This window comes from Panulirus ornatus, chromosome 67 (assembly GCF_036320965.1).
Source record: "Panulirus ornatus isolate Po-2019 chromosome 67, ASM3632096v1, whole genome shotgun sequence".
NCBI classification, from domain to species: domain Eukaryota; kingdom Metazoa; phylum Arthropoda; class Malacostraca; order Decapoda; family Palinuridae; genus Panulirus; species Panulirus ornatus.
In genome coordinates, this window is record NC_092290.1 from 5,624,106 (window position 1) to 5,639,960 (window position 15,855).

The 15,855-nt window shown below is 39.0% G+C and overlaps 1 protein-coding gene across 6 annotated transcripts in view; it reads right to left on the reverse strand.

The window, feature by feature from the left end:
* dco (discs overgrown) overlaps window positions 1-15,855 on the reverse strand; it is a 143,811-nt gene that overhangs the window by 24,559 nt on the left and 103,397 nt on the right. For 3 of the 6 annotated variants that reach the window (XM_071658999.1, XM_071659001.1, XM_071659000.1), the window contains exons 6-9: window positions 10,799-10,969; window positions 9,349-9,497; window positions 7,037-7,169; window positions 5,588-6,261 (exon numbers count right to left, since the gene is read on the reverse strand). In XM_071658999.1, coding sequence (XP_071515100.1) covers window positions 6,242-6,261; window positions 7,037-7,169; window positions 9,349-9,497; window positions 10,799-10,969 — 473 coding nt within the window. In that variant the 3' untranslated portion in view covers window positions 5,588-6,241. Of the gene's footprint in view, window positions 1-5,587; window positions 6,262-7,036; window positions 7,170-9,348; window positions 9,498-10,798; window positions 10,970-15,855 lie in introns of those variants that run through there. The other 3 variants (XM_071658995.1, XM_071658996.1, XM_071658998.1) reach the window with 1 other exon arrangement.

The window sequence follows — 15,855 nt, forward strand, 5'->3', positions numbered from 1 at the left end:
CAGGAAATGGCAAATATGAATGAAAAAAATAGTTTATATATTGTTATTCGCTGATGATACAGCGCTGGTGGCTGATTCGGGTGAGTAACTGCAGAAGCTGGTGACTGAGTTTGGTAAAGTGTGTGAAAGATGAAAGCAGAGAGTAAATATGAATAAGAGCAAGTTATTAGGTTCAGTAGGGTTGAGGGACAAGTTAATTGGGAGGTAAGTCTCAATGGAGAAAAACTGGAGGAAGTGAAGTGTTTTAGACATCTGGGAGTGGAATTGGCAGCAGATGGAACCATGGGAGCAGAAGTGAGTCACAGGGTGGGGGAGGGCGTGAAGGTTCTGGGAGAGTTGAAGAATGCATGGAAGGTGAGAATGTTATCTCGGAAAGCAAAAATGGGTATGTTTGAAGGAATAGTGGTTCCAATAATGTTATATGGTTGCGAGGCATGGGCTATAGATAGGGTTGTGTGGAGGAGAGTGGATGTGTTGGAAATGAGATGTTTAAGGACAATAAGTGGTGTGAGGTGGTTTGATCGAGTAAGTAATGAAAGGCTTAGAGAGATGTGTGGTAATAAAAAGAGTGTGGTTGAGAAAGCAGAAGAGGGTGTATTGAAATGGTTTGGTCACATGGAGAGAATGAGTGAGGAAAGACTGACAAAGAGGATATATGTGTCAGAAGTGAAGGGGACGAGGAGAAGTGGGAGACCAAATTGGAGGTGGAAGCATGGAGTGAAAAAGATTTTGAGTGATCGGGGCCTGAACATAAAGGAGGATGAAAGGCGTGCAAGGAATAGAGTGAATTGGAACGATGTGGTAAACAGGGGTTGAGGTGCTGTCAATGGATTGAACCAGGGCATGTGAAGCATCTGGGATAAACCGTGGAAAGTTTTGTGGGGTCTGGATGTGAAAAGGGAGCTGTGGTTTCAGTGCATTATACAAGAAAGCTAGAGACTGAGTGTGAACGAATGTGGCCTTTGTTGTCTTTTCCTAGTGCTACCTCGCGCACATGCGGGGGGAGGGGATTGTTATTTCATGTGTGGTGGGGTGGTGATGGGAATGAGTAAGGGCAGACAGTATGAATTATGTACATGTGTATATATGTATATGTCTGTATGTGTATATATATGTATACGTTGAGATGTTTAGGTATGTATATTTGTGTGTGTGGACGTGTATGTATATACATGTGGATGTGCATGGGTTGGGCCATTCTTTCGTCTGTTTCCTTACGCTACCTCGCTAACGCGGGAGACAGCGACAAAGCAAAATAAATAAATAAATAAATAAAATATATACACATATGTGAAAAACGGCACGCAAATATGGAAAAAGAGAGATGTGTGGTAATAAAAAGAGTGTGGTTGAGAAAGCAGAACAGGGTGTGTTGAAATGATTTGGACATATGGAGAAAATGAGTGAAGAAAGGTTGATAAAGAGGATATATGAGTCAGAGAATACTTCCCACGTATTCCCTGCGTGTCGTAGAAGGCGACTAAAAGGGGAGGGAGCGGGGGGCTGGAAATCCTCCCCTCTCGTTTTTTTCAATTTTCCAAAAGAAGGAACAGAGAAGGGGGCCAGGTGAGGATATTCCCTCAAAGGCCCAGTCCTCTGTTCTTAACGCTACCTCGCTAACGCGGGAAATGGCGAATAGTACGAAAGAAAGAAAAAGATGAGTCAGAGATGGGGAACAAAGAGAAGCGGGAGACCAAACTGGAGGTGGAAGGATGGAGTAAAAAACATTTTGAGTGATCTGGGCTTGAACATGCAGGAGGGTAAAAAGTGCAAGGAATAGAGTGAATTGGAGCGATGAGGTATACCAGGGTCAATATGCTGTCAACAGACTGAACCAGGGCATGTGAGATGTCTGGGGCAAAACATGGAAAGGTCTATGGGGCCTGGATGTGGATAGGACGTTGTGAATTTGGTGCATCACACATGATAGATAGAGACTGAGTGTGAGAGAATGTGGCCTTTTTTTGGTCTGTTTTCCTGGCGCTACCTCGCTGACGCAGTGGGTGGCGATGCTGTTTCCTGTGGGGTGGGGTAGTGCTGGGAATGGAAGAAAGCAAGCAAGTATGAATATGTACACGTGTAGATGTTGATATTCATACATATATGTATGTATATATCGGTACATATGAGTGGTGGTCTTCCTTTGTCTGTTTCCTGGCACTACCTAGCTGATGAGGGAAGCAGCAATCAAGTATAATGATAATGATAATAATAATAATAACAATACATATATATCCCCAGGGACAGGGGAAAAAGAATACTTCTTACATATGCCCTCCCAAGTCATAGACGGCAATTATGAGGGGTAAGAACATGGTGCTGGAAACCCCTCCCTCCTTGTACTTTTAATGCTCAGCCCCCTTGAAAGCTCAGGCTGGGTTGTCTGAATGTGCATAGATGTAACCAAATAGAAAAGAAGGGAGAGAAGTACATTTGAGTAAAGCACCTTGGAAGTTTTAGCTCAGAGTGAATCAAAGCTCAAGGATAAGGGGAAAGAATAGTTGCTGAAAGTCTTATGGGTAAAGTCAAGGGTTTGTGTGAAGATGGAGAGTTAAGGAGCAGGTAGCACTTCTAGTGAAAGAGGAGTTGTGGCATGTGTGAATGAATATAAGGAAGTGACCCCCCAGGCTGATGCGAGTAAAAATGAAAATGGGTTATGAAAGGTGGATGATGATCAAGCACCAGGCTATGAGAAAAATGAAGAGGGGTGACTGATTCAGTTGTGCGAGTGAGTGAGCACTTCTGATGCGAGAGATTGAGTATTAGTGAAGTGATTTCAATGCTAAAATAGGTCTATGTTGCAGTTAAGGGTATAAATGAGGGTCATGGGCTGCTCAATAAAGTGAACTGAAATGGTGGATAGCTTGTGGAGTTGTGTACTGAAAAAGGATGTATGACTAGGAATACCTGTTTGAAAAGAGGGGCATACATAAGAATTTGTGGGTCAGTAAGAAAGGTGGTAACCTGGTATTATCTGATTATGTGGTAACTGATAGGCATGCACAAAAGGTACTCATGGATGTGAATGTGCTGAAAAGGGCAAGCGATGGGACATCTAGAAAGGGTGAAGACTTGAGAAGGCTTTCGAAGGAGAAAATTATATGGGAGAAGAGAGGGTACAAGTCAGCTTCAAAAAGAGACTTGTGCAGAGATACCAAGAGACTGAGCATAGAATGGCACAAGGGGAGAGCAATGAGGCTAAGGGAGTAGGTAAGAAATTGAGAGGTATTTAGGGAAGCAGAGTTTATATGTGCAAGTGACATGCATAGCATGTAGAAGGTGGGAGTGGCATGTGAGAAAGGGTAGTGAACAGTGGAATGAAGAAGTTATGGTGCTAACAAAAGAGAAGAGAGAGATGTATGGGCATTACTTACAGAGGAGCAGTGTAGGAGATTTGGAGATGTACATGAGAAAAAGGCTGAAAGAGGAAGGTCAGAAGAGGTTATAAAGAGGGCAGAAAAGAGTTGAGGTGAGACATCATCAGCAGACTTCAGGGAGAACTGGGGAACATTTTGGAAGGTCAATAGTGTGAAAAAACAAGAGAACAAGTAGGAACAGTGGTGAAGGGGGTAAATGGGTAAGAGGTGACAAGAAGAGATGAGGAAAAGGGATGAAGTGATAACTCTGACAGATTGTTGAATGTGTTTGATGATGGGGTAGCAGATGTAGTGTGTTTGGATTAGGGAGGTATATGCAGTGAGAGTGTCATGCCAAGTGGTTTGGTGAAAAGAGGAAAAAAGGAGGTGAAAGCCTTGCACAAGGTGACATGTGGCAAGATAGCTATTGTGGACGTTACTGTTGTTGAATTTCTTAAGAGAAGGAGTGATTTTGATGTTTGGTTATTTTTTCAATGCATGTATGGCTTATGATGAGGTGCCTGAGGACTAGCAGAATTCCTGTAGAGTGCCATTGTATAAAGGCAAGGGAGACAAAAGTGACTGTTCAAACTACTAATAAGTACAAGTTTGTTGAGTGTACCTATTGAGTTGAAAGGTTGGGTGATGACATGCATACAGCTCATACTGGGGAGGAACAAAGTGGCTTCAGGAGTAGAAGAGCAAGTATGTACCAGATGCTCACATCAAAGAATGTGTAAAAGAAATACTCAAAAACAGAAGGGCTTGTGAGTGGCATTTATGGATCTCTAAAAAAGCATGTGATAGGACTGATGCAGATACTCTGTGGAAGGTGCTGTGAATATACAAAGTGTGAGTATAGCTGCTAACTGTTAAAAGCAGTGAAGAGCTTTCATCAAGGGAGTAAGGCATGTGTGCAAGTAGGAGGAGAGGAGGATGAGTGGTTCTAGGTGAAGGTGGGTCTTTGGTACAAGTGTGGGATGTCTCCATGGCTGTTCAACTGTCTTTGGATGGGATGGTGGGAGAAGTACATGCGAGGGTCTTTGAGTGAGGGGCAGGTATGCTGTCTGTCTGGGGTTGGAGCGATTTTGATGTGAGTCAGTTACTATTTGATGATGCCACAGTGCTGGTGTCAGGTCCCTTGGTGAGAGACAGAAAAATCTTGTTTCTGAGGGGTATGTGATATTCGAAAGTTGATAGCAAATGTGAATTAAAACAAGGTAATTAGAGTCAGCAGTCAGGAGGGACAAGTAATTTGAAGTGAGAGTTTGAATGGAAAAACATGAAGTGAATATGGCAGTTAATGGAAAAATGGGAGTTACAGTGAGCCATAGGGTGGGTGAGGGGGCAAAGGTCATGGGCACAATGAGGCATGTGTGGAAAGGAACGTCACTGTCGGTGAGGGTAAAATGAATATATTTGATGGTAAAACAGGCCTGCTGGTTTCATGGATGCAAGGTAAGGGCCTTTGAACAGAATGTACAAAAGAGGGTGTATGTGTTGTTAACAAAATTGTTATGAAGACAATATATGATGTGAGGAGGGTTCTTTGAATAAGAAATGGTATGGTACAAGAGTGATGTGTAAGTATTAGGATTATGTATAAGCGAGCTGAAGAGGGTGTGTTAGCTAAACTGGTTCGGACATGAGGAAAGAATGAATGAAAAGGGGATGACTAATAGGGTCCATATAACATTAGTGAATGGAGGAACCAAAAAAGGGGGAAGCAAGGAGAGAAATAAGCTTTGGGTGTCTGGGATTTGAGCATGCACGTGAAGTGTCCTATGGAGTGTGAACTGGAGTGATGTGGTATACATGGGGCAAAGTGTGGAAAGGTCAGTGGGACTTGGCTGAGGACAGGGGACATCTGGATTTTGTGCATTACACATGACAAGCAGAGAGTGGATGTGAGTGAATAAGGCCATTTTTTGTCAGTTTCTGGTGATACCTCATTAATGTGGGAAACAGTGAACAAGTATCAAAAATTTATATAAATAAATATATATATATATATATATATATATATATATATATATATATATATATATATATATATATATATACACACACACACACACTTCTTCAGGGTAAAATAAAAGATAAAAAGTATATCATGCAAAGCCAAAAAAAATCAACATTTTCATATAAATATCAAGGAAAATCAAAAAAGGCAGGAGGGCTAATGCCAAGGTCACAAATGAAGGAATGCCTACAAAAGATAGTACGAAGCATTACTTCAAATGTATTTATTCATACCACTGTCATACATCATGGTAAAAACAATTGTTGTACATATACAAATGCCCTATCACTCTACAATCCATCCGTCTCTTTAACACTGTCATGCACAGTTCAACAGCAAGCACTGAGTGAATAGTACAAGAGCACACACAAACTACATGAATGCAACCCATAAGGTTACAATGCTGTATAAATGAGTCTGAGAACAATTGAAATCTGATGGAACATTTTGATGAGAACCTAACCTAAATAAAAAATACAGCAGAAATATGAGCTTTATCTTGAATTATATACAACACAAAAGGCAACGATTATTTACAAAAAAGTATGCAGTCCAAGAATCTTTCAATGTGAGATACAGTATAAAATAATATCTTGATCTTTGACCTGCCATCAACAGCTACATCAATTGTATTTCAAAACCATAAAATACAAAGGTGCTTACAAGGAGCAGTGAAGTTCCTATCAGTGCATAATATTCAGTGCAGCTTACATGAAGAATTGGTCTTGAAAGAAGTTTCTGAACTGAAAGACGGCTTTTCTGAAGTCCGGGTGGAACATTCTTGGTACTACAAAAACCTATAGTTGTTAATTGCTATCAACTGATTTCCAGGAGTATTGAATGGTTATTGGTTCCTTGGGGTTCAAATAACAAGTGGTTTCCCTGTAAGGGGGAGAGCAAAATGTAAGATTATCTAACTAGGGAAAGATATCTGCTCAACATGTGACAATATCAGTTCATAGTCTTTCAAAGATCCGATATGGCACATTTCCTTAATTTGTGAGAAGGAAAATGAGCATTACTGAATAACAATCTACAGGTTATACTACATGACTGTGTCACACACTGAGCTACACACATTAAGTATGAAGAAAGTTCTAAAACTGATCGTAGGAAATTTGAGCCAAAAGTACACAGTGGCCCTTTACATTAGCCCTCGTGCCAATAGAATTTTGGTAAATAGTAATAAAAACAAAGGGGAATAAAATGACTTCATTTCACTTGGCATGAATAAAACCGAAACCTACAAGAAGCGATACTGGCTATTAATACCAAATCCTACATAAATAAGGTGAGAGGAGCAAATGAAGTTAACAAGTCATATGGACAAGCAATTTTAGTTTAGATATAAAGGAAGACAGAAAAAAATATTTAAAAAGGTTATGAAGTTAGGGAAATGAAGGCAAGAAATCCATTAAAGATATGTGGTACTGATGATGATAAACACAATTCTGAATGGTGTGTAGATGATAGATAGGTGCATCAAAAAGTCACTTAGTCAAGGCAGCCTGTGCGATTGGGGACTGAGTGTGACCTGGGAACCACGAGGTCTTGAGCAGCACTGGCCTCAAAGGCTCCAGGTCACATAAGGGAGTGTGATGACCAAGGAGTGGAAGGGCAGAGCCGGCAGGGGGTGGAGGGGGTACTTGCAACTCACCCGCAGTTGGGGAGGGCAAAACACCCCCAACGGTAGTGTCATGCCGTATCCGGGATGTGGCACCTGTGGCTTGAGGTTTGTGGCTCTGACGATCTCTTCGCTCTATCTCATTTTCTTGATTTCGTGAACCACCCTGAAGGCATATGGAAACAAAAAAAAAAAGTTGGACTAATATATAAGCATCACATTTATAAATTTGACTGAGGAGAAGACTAAATAGAAAGGAAGGGAATGGAGGGTAGAGGTAGAGACTTTCTAAAGTGGAAAACAAGAGGCAAATAAGTATTTTTTCATCAAACTGTCTGTTATCTTTTCCTTGTGCTACTTCTTTAAAGCAGGAAAGCTGAAAAAGTATAAATCTCTTTACAAAGATACAACAAACATACATACAAATGGAACCACAGAATTGGAAGTGAGTCATAGGATGGGTGAAAGAGCGAGGGTTCTGGGGGCACTGATGAATGAGTGGAAAGAGAAAATATTATTTGGGATGGCAAAAATGGGTATGTCTGAAGGTAATGCAGTCCCAACATCATATGGATCCAAGGCATGGGGTACAGATAAGGCTATGCAGAGGAGGGTGGATGTACTGGTTATGAAAGTTTTGAGGACAATATACAGAGTGAGGTGATTTGATGAAGTAATAAAAAGATAAGAAAGAGATGAGATAATAATAATAATAATAATAATAATAATAATAATAATAATAATAAAAAAAAATGTGGTTGAGAGCTGAAGACGGTTTACTGAAATGGTCTGGACACACGGTGAGAAATAGTGAGGAATGGTTGACAAAGATGATGTATGTGTAAGACGTGCAGGGAATAAGGAGAATGGGGAGACCAAATCAAAGCTGGACAGATGGAGTAAAAAAGGTTTTAAGCAGTCAGGGCCTGATCATGCGTGAGGATGAAAGTCATTCAAGGGACAGACTAAATTCAAACAATGTGGTATAAAGGGGTAGATGTGCTGTCAGAAAGACTGAACCAGGGAATGTGAAGCATTTACAGTAAACCTTCAAAAGGGATCTGGGACCTGGTTGTGGATAGAGAACTGGAGTTTCAGTGCACATCAAATGACAGCAAGAAAATGGATGTGAGCGGATGTGGCCTTTCTTTTTCTGTTCATAGCATAAATGTGGGAAACAGCATAGGTTCTGGGAATACTGAAAAATGTGCGGAAAGGAAGATCATTAACTGAAAAGGCAAAAATACGTATGTTTGAAGGTACAGTCATCTCAATAATAATTAATGGATGCAAGGCATAGGCTATACATAGGCTACATGTGGAGGAGGGTGGAGGTGTTGGAAATGAAAAGTCTGAGGACAATATATGGTGTGAGGTGGTTTGATTAAGTAAATAGTGAAAGGGTAAGAGAGAAGTGTGGTAATAAATGTGGTTGAAAGAGGGGAAGAGGATGTGCTGAAATGGTTTGGACACAGGTATAGAATTAGTGAGGAAAGCTTAACAAAAAGAATACATACATCAGAAATGGAGGGAACAAGGAGAACAGGGAAACAAACCTGGAGATGGAAGAATGAAATGAAAAAGGTTCTGAGCAATCAGGGCCTGAGCATGCAGGAGGGTAAAAAATGTGCACAGGATAGAGTGAGCTGGAATGATGTGATATACAGAGGTCGATGGTCTGTCAATGGACTGAACCAGGGAATGGTGTGAATGGGGAGCTATGGTTTCTGTGCATTACACATGACATCAAGAGAATGGATGATGGTAAATACAGCCCTTCTTTTATCTGTTCCTGGGGCTACCTCATTTACACAGGAAACGGCAATCAAGTATAGGAAAAGGAGGCAAAGTGAAATCAAACAAAAATGGGTTTGAAAGACCACTTCAAGGAATATGATATGCCAACATTAGGTTATACTACCTGTTTTAAGAATTTTCTTAAGAAATTAAGAAAAATATGAGCACAAAGGAGAAGGAATACTACCCAAAACTCTCATTCATAATACAGAATGCAAATAAGATGGAAAACAGAGAAAGCTTGCAATCATTTAAGTCTGTAATAACTCTTGAAATGAAAGAACAGGAGCCAAAAAGTATTTTTCCTTAAAGACTCAGTTATCTGTTTCTCGTGTTCCCTTGCTGTGGGAGAAAAAAAAGCACAAAAGCATTAAAAGAGAAAAGAAAAAGAAGTATAGGCACAGTGCATTTCATGATTGAGCTACGATAATGTGAAAAGAAAATTAAACATTCCACATGAAAAGTTCTAAACTACAGTTGTCATATTCTGAAATTTTCAAAACATACTGCTAAATATTGAAGATGATAAAATTAGGTGATTTACTTACAAATTTGAGCATATTCCAGTCAAAGACATAATCATAGGTAAAGCCCTGACGATGGAAGAGCTGGCGGAAGAGCTGCCTCAGGTAACTGTAGTCTGGCTTCTCTTCGAAGCGTAAAGACCGGCAGAAATTCAGGTACGTCGCAAACTCATCTGGAAGAATAAAATGCAAAATTGCACTCAAACTGTACTTGTAGAATCTATCTAAAAACCTGATATCACATTACTATTACCAAATTACTTGGGTGGATCAAATGCATACAGTCTCCAAACATAATAATACACTTGCTTATGTTTGCAGATGATGGAAAGATTATAAAATAAAGGAGAAAGTGTGAATAAAAGCTAAGTTATTAGGTATAACATTGCAAAGGGCCATGTCAGTTGGGATGAGAGTTTGAATAGAGAAAACTTGAAAGAAGTGACGTGATTTAGATACCTGGAAGTGGATGTGGTAATGAATGAAAACATGGAACCATGAGGGGGAGAAAAGGTTCTGGAAGCACTGAGAAATGTATGGAAAAAGAGGTTGCTGTCTAGAAGGGCAAAAATGGGTATCTGAAGCTACAATTGTCCTGATGATGATGTATGGATGCAAGGCATAGGCTATAGACAATGATGTACAGAAGGGAGTGAATGTGTTGAAAGTTATATGTTTGAGGACAGTAAGTGGTGTGAGGTGAGTTGATGAGTAAGACAGGTAAAGTACTAAGAGGAGTATCATTGAGAAAGCTGAAGTGGGTTTGTTGAAGTGATGTGAATATATGGAGAGTATGAGTATGGAGAGGTCAAAAAGGAGGATACATACAACTGAAGAAGACAGGAAAAGGGGAAGGGGAAGACCAAAGCAGAGATGGAAGGATGGAGTTAATATGATTTTGAACACTCAGGGTCTGAACATGTAGGAAGGAGAATGGCATGGTATACTGGGGATGATGTGCTGTCCATACACTGAACCAGAGAATATGAATTCATGTAGCTGAGGGGGAACAACAGAAAGGTCTGTGGGGCCTGGTTGTGAATAGGGGGTTATGGTTTTGGTGCATTACACATGACAGCTAAAAAATGGATGAGTGAATGAGGCCTTTTCTTCATGTTTTATTTGGAAATAACCAGCTAATGTATGAAATGGCAAATGTGTTAAAAAAGAAAAAAATGAGGTTGTTTATGTCTTTTCCAACAATTATGAAGTGCTTCTGGCAAAGATGACTCAAAAGGAATGGTTAATATTCATTTTTGCAATCTGACTTGTGTCACAAAAGGTAAAATGAATTCAGTTTCTATGCTCTGACAAACAGCTAAAAGTATATGCAATTCATATTTTGTGACACATTGTTTGAAAGGATAGTGAAAAGTGCACTGTGCACTCCAAGGACCTGTAACAAACTGAAAATATGTATGAACACTTAAAAAATATCAAGTTCATCAGAAACTATTCAGGTAAATTTACTAACTAGGAAATCCTTTGCAGAGCTCTTCAATAGGTGTCTGCATCTTCTTTTCACTGATTCTTTCATATTTTTGTCTTTTTGTAGCAGCTTTGAGCCCTTGCCAAGGAAGCGATCCTCTATTGAAGTACATCAAAACATAACCTAGACTTTCCAAGTCATCCCTTCTGCTTTGTTCTGTAGATATGAAAATAAAGAAGTAGATATGAAAAATAAAGAAATAATAAAGTAATGCAAGATATCAGACATGTATGCATAATACTTAAGTGCACCACAGACATTCCATGAAAATGTCAATCTGAGAGTTAAAAACTGAAATTCACATAAACTTCAGGAATCCTATATAATTTCAAGGCTAAAACACAGGATTGCATGAATCTGAAAAGAAACATTCTTTACCTTAGAGGGTTAATTTCGAAACCCTTACACCATGTCATACAGAACAAAAAGATCCCTAAAAATGGGTTAATTCATTTATGATCATTTCACATTCTAATATTAATTTAATACTTTTATCACTGATAGAAGCTTGTAAGTACCTCTTTGGAATGTAAACACAATCAGAATATTCCGTAAATCACGCAAAGTTTTGCTTTGACATGTAATTGAAGTTCATGTAATTACAGAGTAGACTCTTACTTTTTGTTTTCCCCATGCTGAGTTTGTAAATAACAAGTTCTATATGGGGGCAAAGTAATGAGCAAACGCAAATAAATAAAAAATATAAATATGCATCCTAGTTCCATACTAAAATAACCCTACAATGTTTCTCTTGTTGCTATGGCATCCCATAAATGCCTATCAGGTACATTACAACTGTAATTTAAGAGTAGTTACAGCTGAAAAGGTAATGACCCTTACACACATTAATACTTGGTTGTGCATCATATCTGATATCATTTTTTGCTTATTTACTTTGTTGCTTCTCCACACATTCTTATGCATCTATACTATGCTAACTATATGTTCTGTTGTATTTGCATTTCTTTTCTTTAACTCCTCTAATTTTGAATCTGAAAACAACCAGCAAACACAGCTGACTCAAAAATAAAAAATGCCATGTCATCAAGATGCCCACAGAGAAACAAAGGAGATATGATACAAAGAAGGGTGAAAAAGCTTATCGGAGGAGAAATATAAGCAAATGTGAGTCTTACTGTGCAAGGATTCGGGGAACAGCACTATTCAGAATGATGTGACTGACAGCCACTAGGGTCAGGAACCACAGGAAACAGAAGTGGTTAACTTGATTGGAAATGAACAAGACCCACATACATCTGAGGCTAGTGATGCTTATGAAACTTAATAAGCATTAGGCATGACTGACAAGTGTACATTTAGTATGCTTCCTAACACCCCAAGGAAGATGAAGTAGTTGTGGAAAAAACTGCAAAACACTAGCCTGGAGGTTTTACCCATAAGACCTGGAATAACTCATCAAAGGCAAATATCAGCTCAAACCCAAAAGGCTGTGTGAAGAAATATCAAGGCAAATGGGGAAAGAAGAGATGTGAAGATGATTAGAAATGACAAAAGAGATCAGAAGCATAAAGCCGTGAAGCATTTGCTTACATAATATTTACAAGTGCACAAGTTTTTCATGGAGCAGTACCCTGAACATAAGGCGGGCCTCTCTAAATTTTGTGATTTTTCACCCTTTGTATGTTCAGATGGTTTTCTTTAAGATGTTTTCTGTAAACTGAAAGGTTACTATTGAAATAATCTGACGTAGTAAATTCTGTGCCAACAAATGCAAGATAAATGAAAAGACTACATACCTACAGTCCAAGGGCAAAAGAAACCTTAAGTTTGTATTTGATACATAGATAATTAACTCATGAGAGTAACAGTGATCAGCATACTGTACTCAACACATCTTGTCACATGAAGGATTGGGGCACAATAACTTGCTGAGGTCTAAATATACCAGAAGTTTTTGAAGAACTTAATGAACAGAGAAAGGCCTTTCAAAAGCAAAAGATGGATCTGAATGAACACGATATAATTCTCCAAATGGGCTTTGCTAGAAACTAAGCATTAAAACATCAAAATAAATTCATGGAAGCACAGTCAATACTAATACTGAAGAACTTACAAGTATTTACAATGCTCTTGTTCATTGTGTCACAGATGGAGAGGTTAATATATAAGGCTTCTGTGACAATTTATCCAACAATTTGTCACATTCTATCCTTGAAGTTCATGTGTTTAATAGTGAAATTTTTGACTACTTAAATTAATCAGATACTACATTGAAATATATCTCAATCTGGGTTGATAATGCTGCAGTAAACAACAGGCAGCATTGACAAGGAAGGTATATTACCAGTACTACCCGGCTGAGTACTGGGAGGGTTAGTGGCAGCTGCATAGCTAGCCAGTAGTTCAGTGGCTGTCAAGTTGCACTCCTCTGACTCAAGGAAGCTGTCTTTTCTTCCTGCCTCATCCACACATGGACTCCTGGCACTCTGTTCACAAACATACAATCTCTCCTTGTCACACACAAAACATGAAAAACACTTAACTCATACAATTCATTGTTCGTAACTCTAGATTTTCCTGCAATGCAGTGTGCAGTATGCACTAACCCTGCCATTTGGCAAAATGGTAGGACCAATAGGTAAAAGTAGTTGGTAGGAACAATAAGAAGGAACATTAAGTAAACATTAGGAGGTAGTAGTTGGTATGATCATTGGGTGGGAGCAACAGACAACAGTAAGTTGGAACATTAGGAATGAACATTAGGTAGAAAAAATTGGTTTGAAAATTAGTTAGGAGCCTTTGGAAACCCTGTGCTACAGCTGCTCCCAGCCAGTAGCCTGTTAAGGGTAAAGCACTAAAGGATACAATGGGTCACAAGAGTTCACCAATTATGGAGATGCTTTTGTGTTAACCACACCCTTGGGGGAGTTCCTAGAAGAAACAGATACCAGAGATATAAATAGATAGATTCTGGTAGCTCTCACTTTCTACCAAGACAGTGCACAGCTGAATGGAATTTCTATGAGTTACTATGGTAGAGGCCCTTATGATGGGACTTGTGCTTTTTAGAAGCACAATGTGTATAGACATGTAATACAAGGTCAACACATACTGAGTTCTATAGAGAGCTTTTATGACGATCAAAAATTACAAAATAAATAATGCTCCTGTATATATCTAATGTGGACATAAATAGGAAGAAAACACAGTAGGAATGCATCTGAAAAATTGTAAAGCAGTCCATCCAGCAATGCAGACTGGTGAGGCCTCTCGGCCATAACAAAGTTGCCCTGTGTCTTAACACCAACACCTTAAGTCCATGTAAGCAGTTACCTCAAATCCATTTCTCTCAATAAATCATCTGAATCAGACATGTTGATACATAGTACTGACAAGGAATATATATCAGCTAACGAAGAGATATTACAGAACTTCAATTCACTAAAAGCAAATGAAAAAGAACCTATAACATTCAGTTCCATTGTTATAAATGATGACTGGCACTTCGTACAACCAAAAATTTTTCTAAATACTATGTGGCAGTCCATGACAGCGGGTTGAAACTTCCATCATGGTATAAGAATGAGAAACAAACTCGCAATTTCATTACCCAACATATCCAGGCTGTGATATGACTGACAATGGTTTAGTAATGCGAACTTTAACATTTCCTAATGTTTCAAGAATGACATACACTTCCAACTGAGGTCTTTCCATCCACCATTCCACTATATTCTAGCCGAGTAATTAGAGAGATTAAATTAAAGCAAAAATATAAAAATAATTTGAGTGAATATGCCTGAAATACACATACATCCATGGAAGCAGAAGTCAAGTCATAGGGTAGATGAGAGGGTGAAAATAAATACAAGTAAGCCAAAGGAATCTGTGTGTGAGAGGGACGTTAAGAGTTGACACTGCACCTAATGTGGCACCAAAGTCCAACCTAAGAATTGTGCAGCAGACATACTTGTATTCAAGTACTTGGATAAGGAAATATTCAGCCAACTCTTCACATCAAATATTATGAAAAAACTAAAAATATGCTTCACACATTTGGTCATCAAACTGAAAGCAACACAAAGAAGTAAGGAAGAAAGCCCAAAGGACGACAATAGAGATATCAGAAATAAATGAATAAGTACCAGAGATGTAAGAGGCCTTAAATTTGTCAATTATGGAAGTGAGTAGAAAAGACATTGAGAAGTAATTCTACTATATAAAGAGTAGTGGATGAATGGAATACACCAAGCAATGAAATTAAATGCTCACAAAATATAAAAAAAAAAAAAAAAGCTTTAAAAGTTGTAAGATAAAGTTCAAGAAATGAGGGCCCATGAGTGTAAGCTCCAAGTAATTAAACACACCTGAGGTATGAGAGGCTCTTTTACATCTTAGATAAGGTAGTTTGATTAGCTACTACCTACCTAGCACACCACAGGCCAGGTTATATGTGTAGAAGGATGGAGTGAAAGGGATCTTGAGTGATTGGGGCCTGAACATAGAGGAGGGGGAGAGATGTGTAGGGAATGGAGTGAATTGGAGTGATGTAGGGTCGACCTGCTGTCAATGGACTGAACCAGGGCATGTGAGGCGTCTGGGATGAGCCATGGAAAGGTACATGGTACCTGGATGTAGATAGGGAGCTGTGGTTTCGGTGCATTACACGACAGCTGTAGACTTGAGTGTGAATGCATGTGGATTTTTTTGTATGTTTTCCTGGCGATACCTCACTGAAGCAAGGAGTAGCGATGCTGTTTCTTGTGGGGCAGGGTAGCAACAGGAATGGATGACAGCAAGTAAGTGTGAATATGTACATGTGCATAATAGTATATGTATGTATATTTGTGTATATGTGTGTAAATAGGTGTTTATGTATACATATGTGTACATGAGTGGATGGGCCATTCTTCGTCTATTTCCTGGTGCTACCTCGCTGACGCGGGAAACAGCGATTAAGTATAATAAATATAAAATAAATATATATATAAAAAGCATGTTGACAAAAACATAATTCAAGTAAATGGCCCATCTAGCATCCGGAATCAGAACCTCAGCTTCAGTTACATTAAGCAAACTCC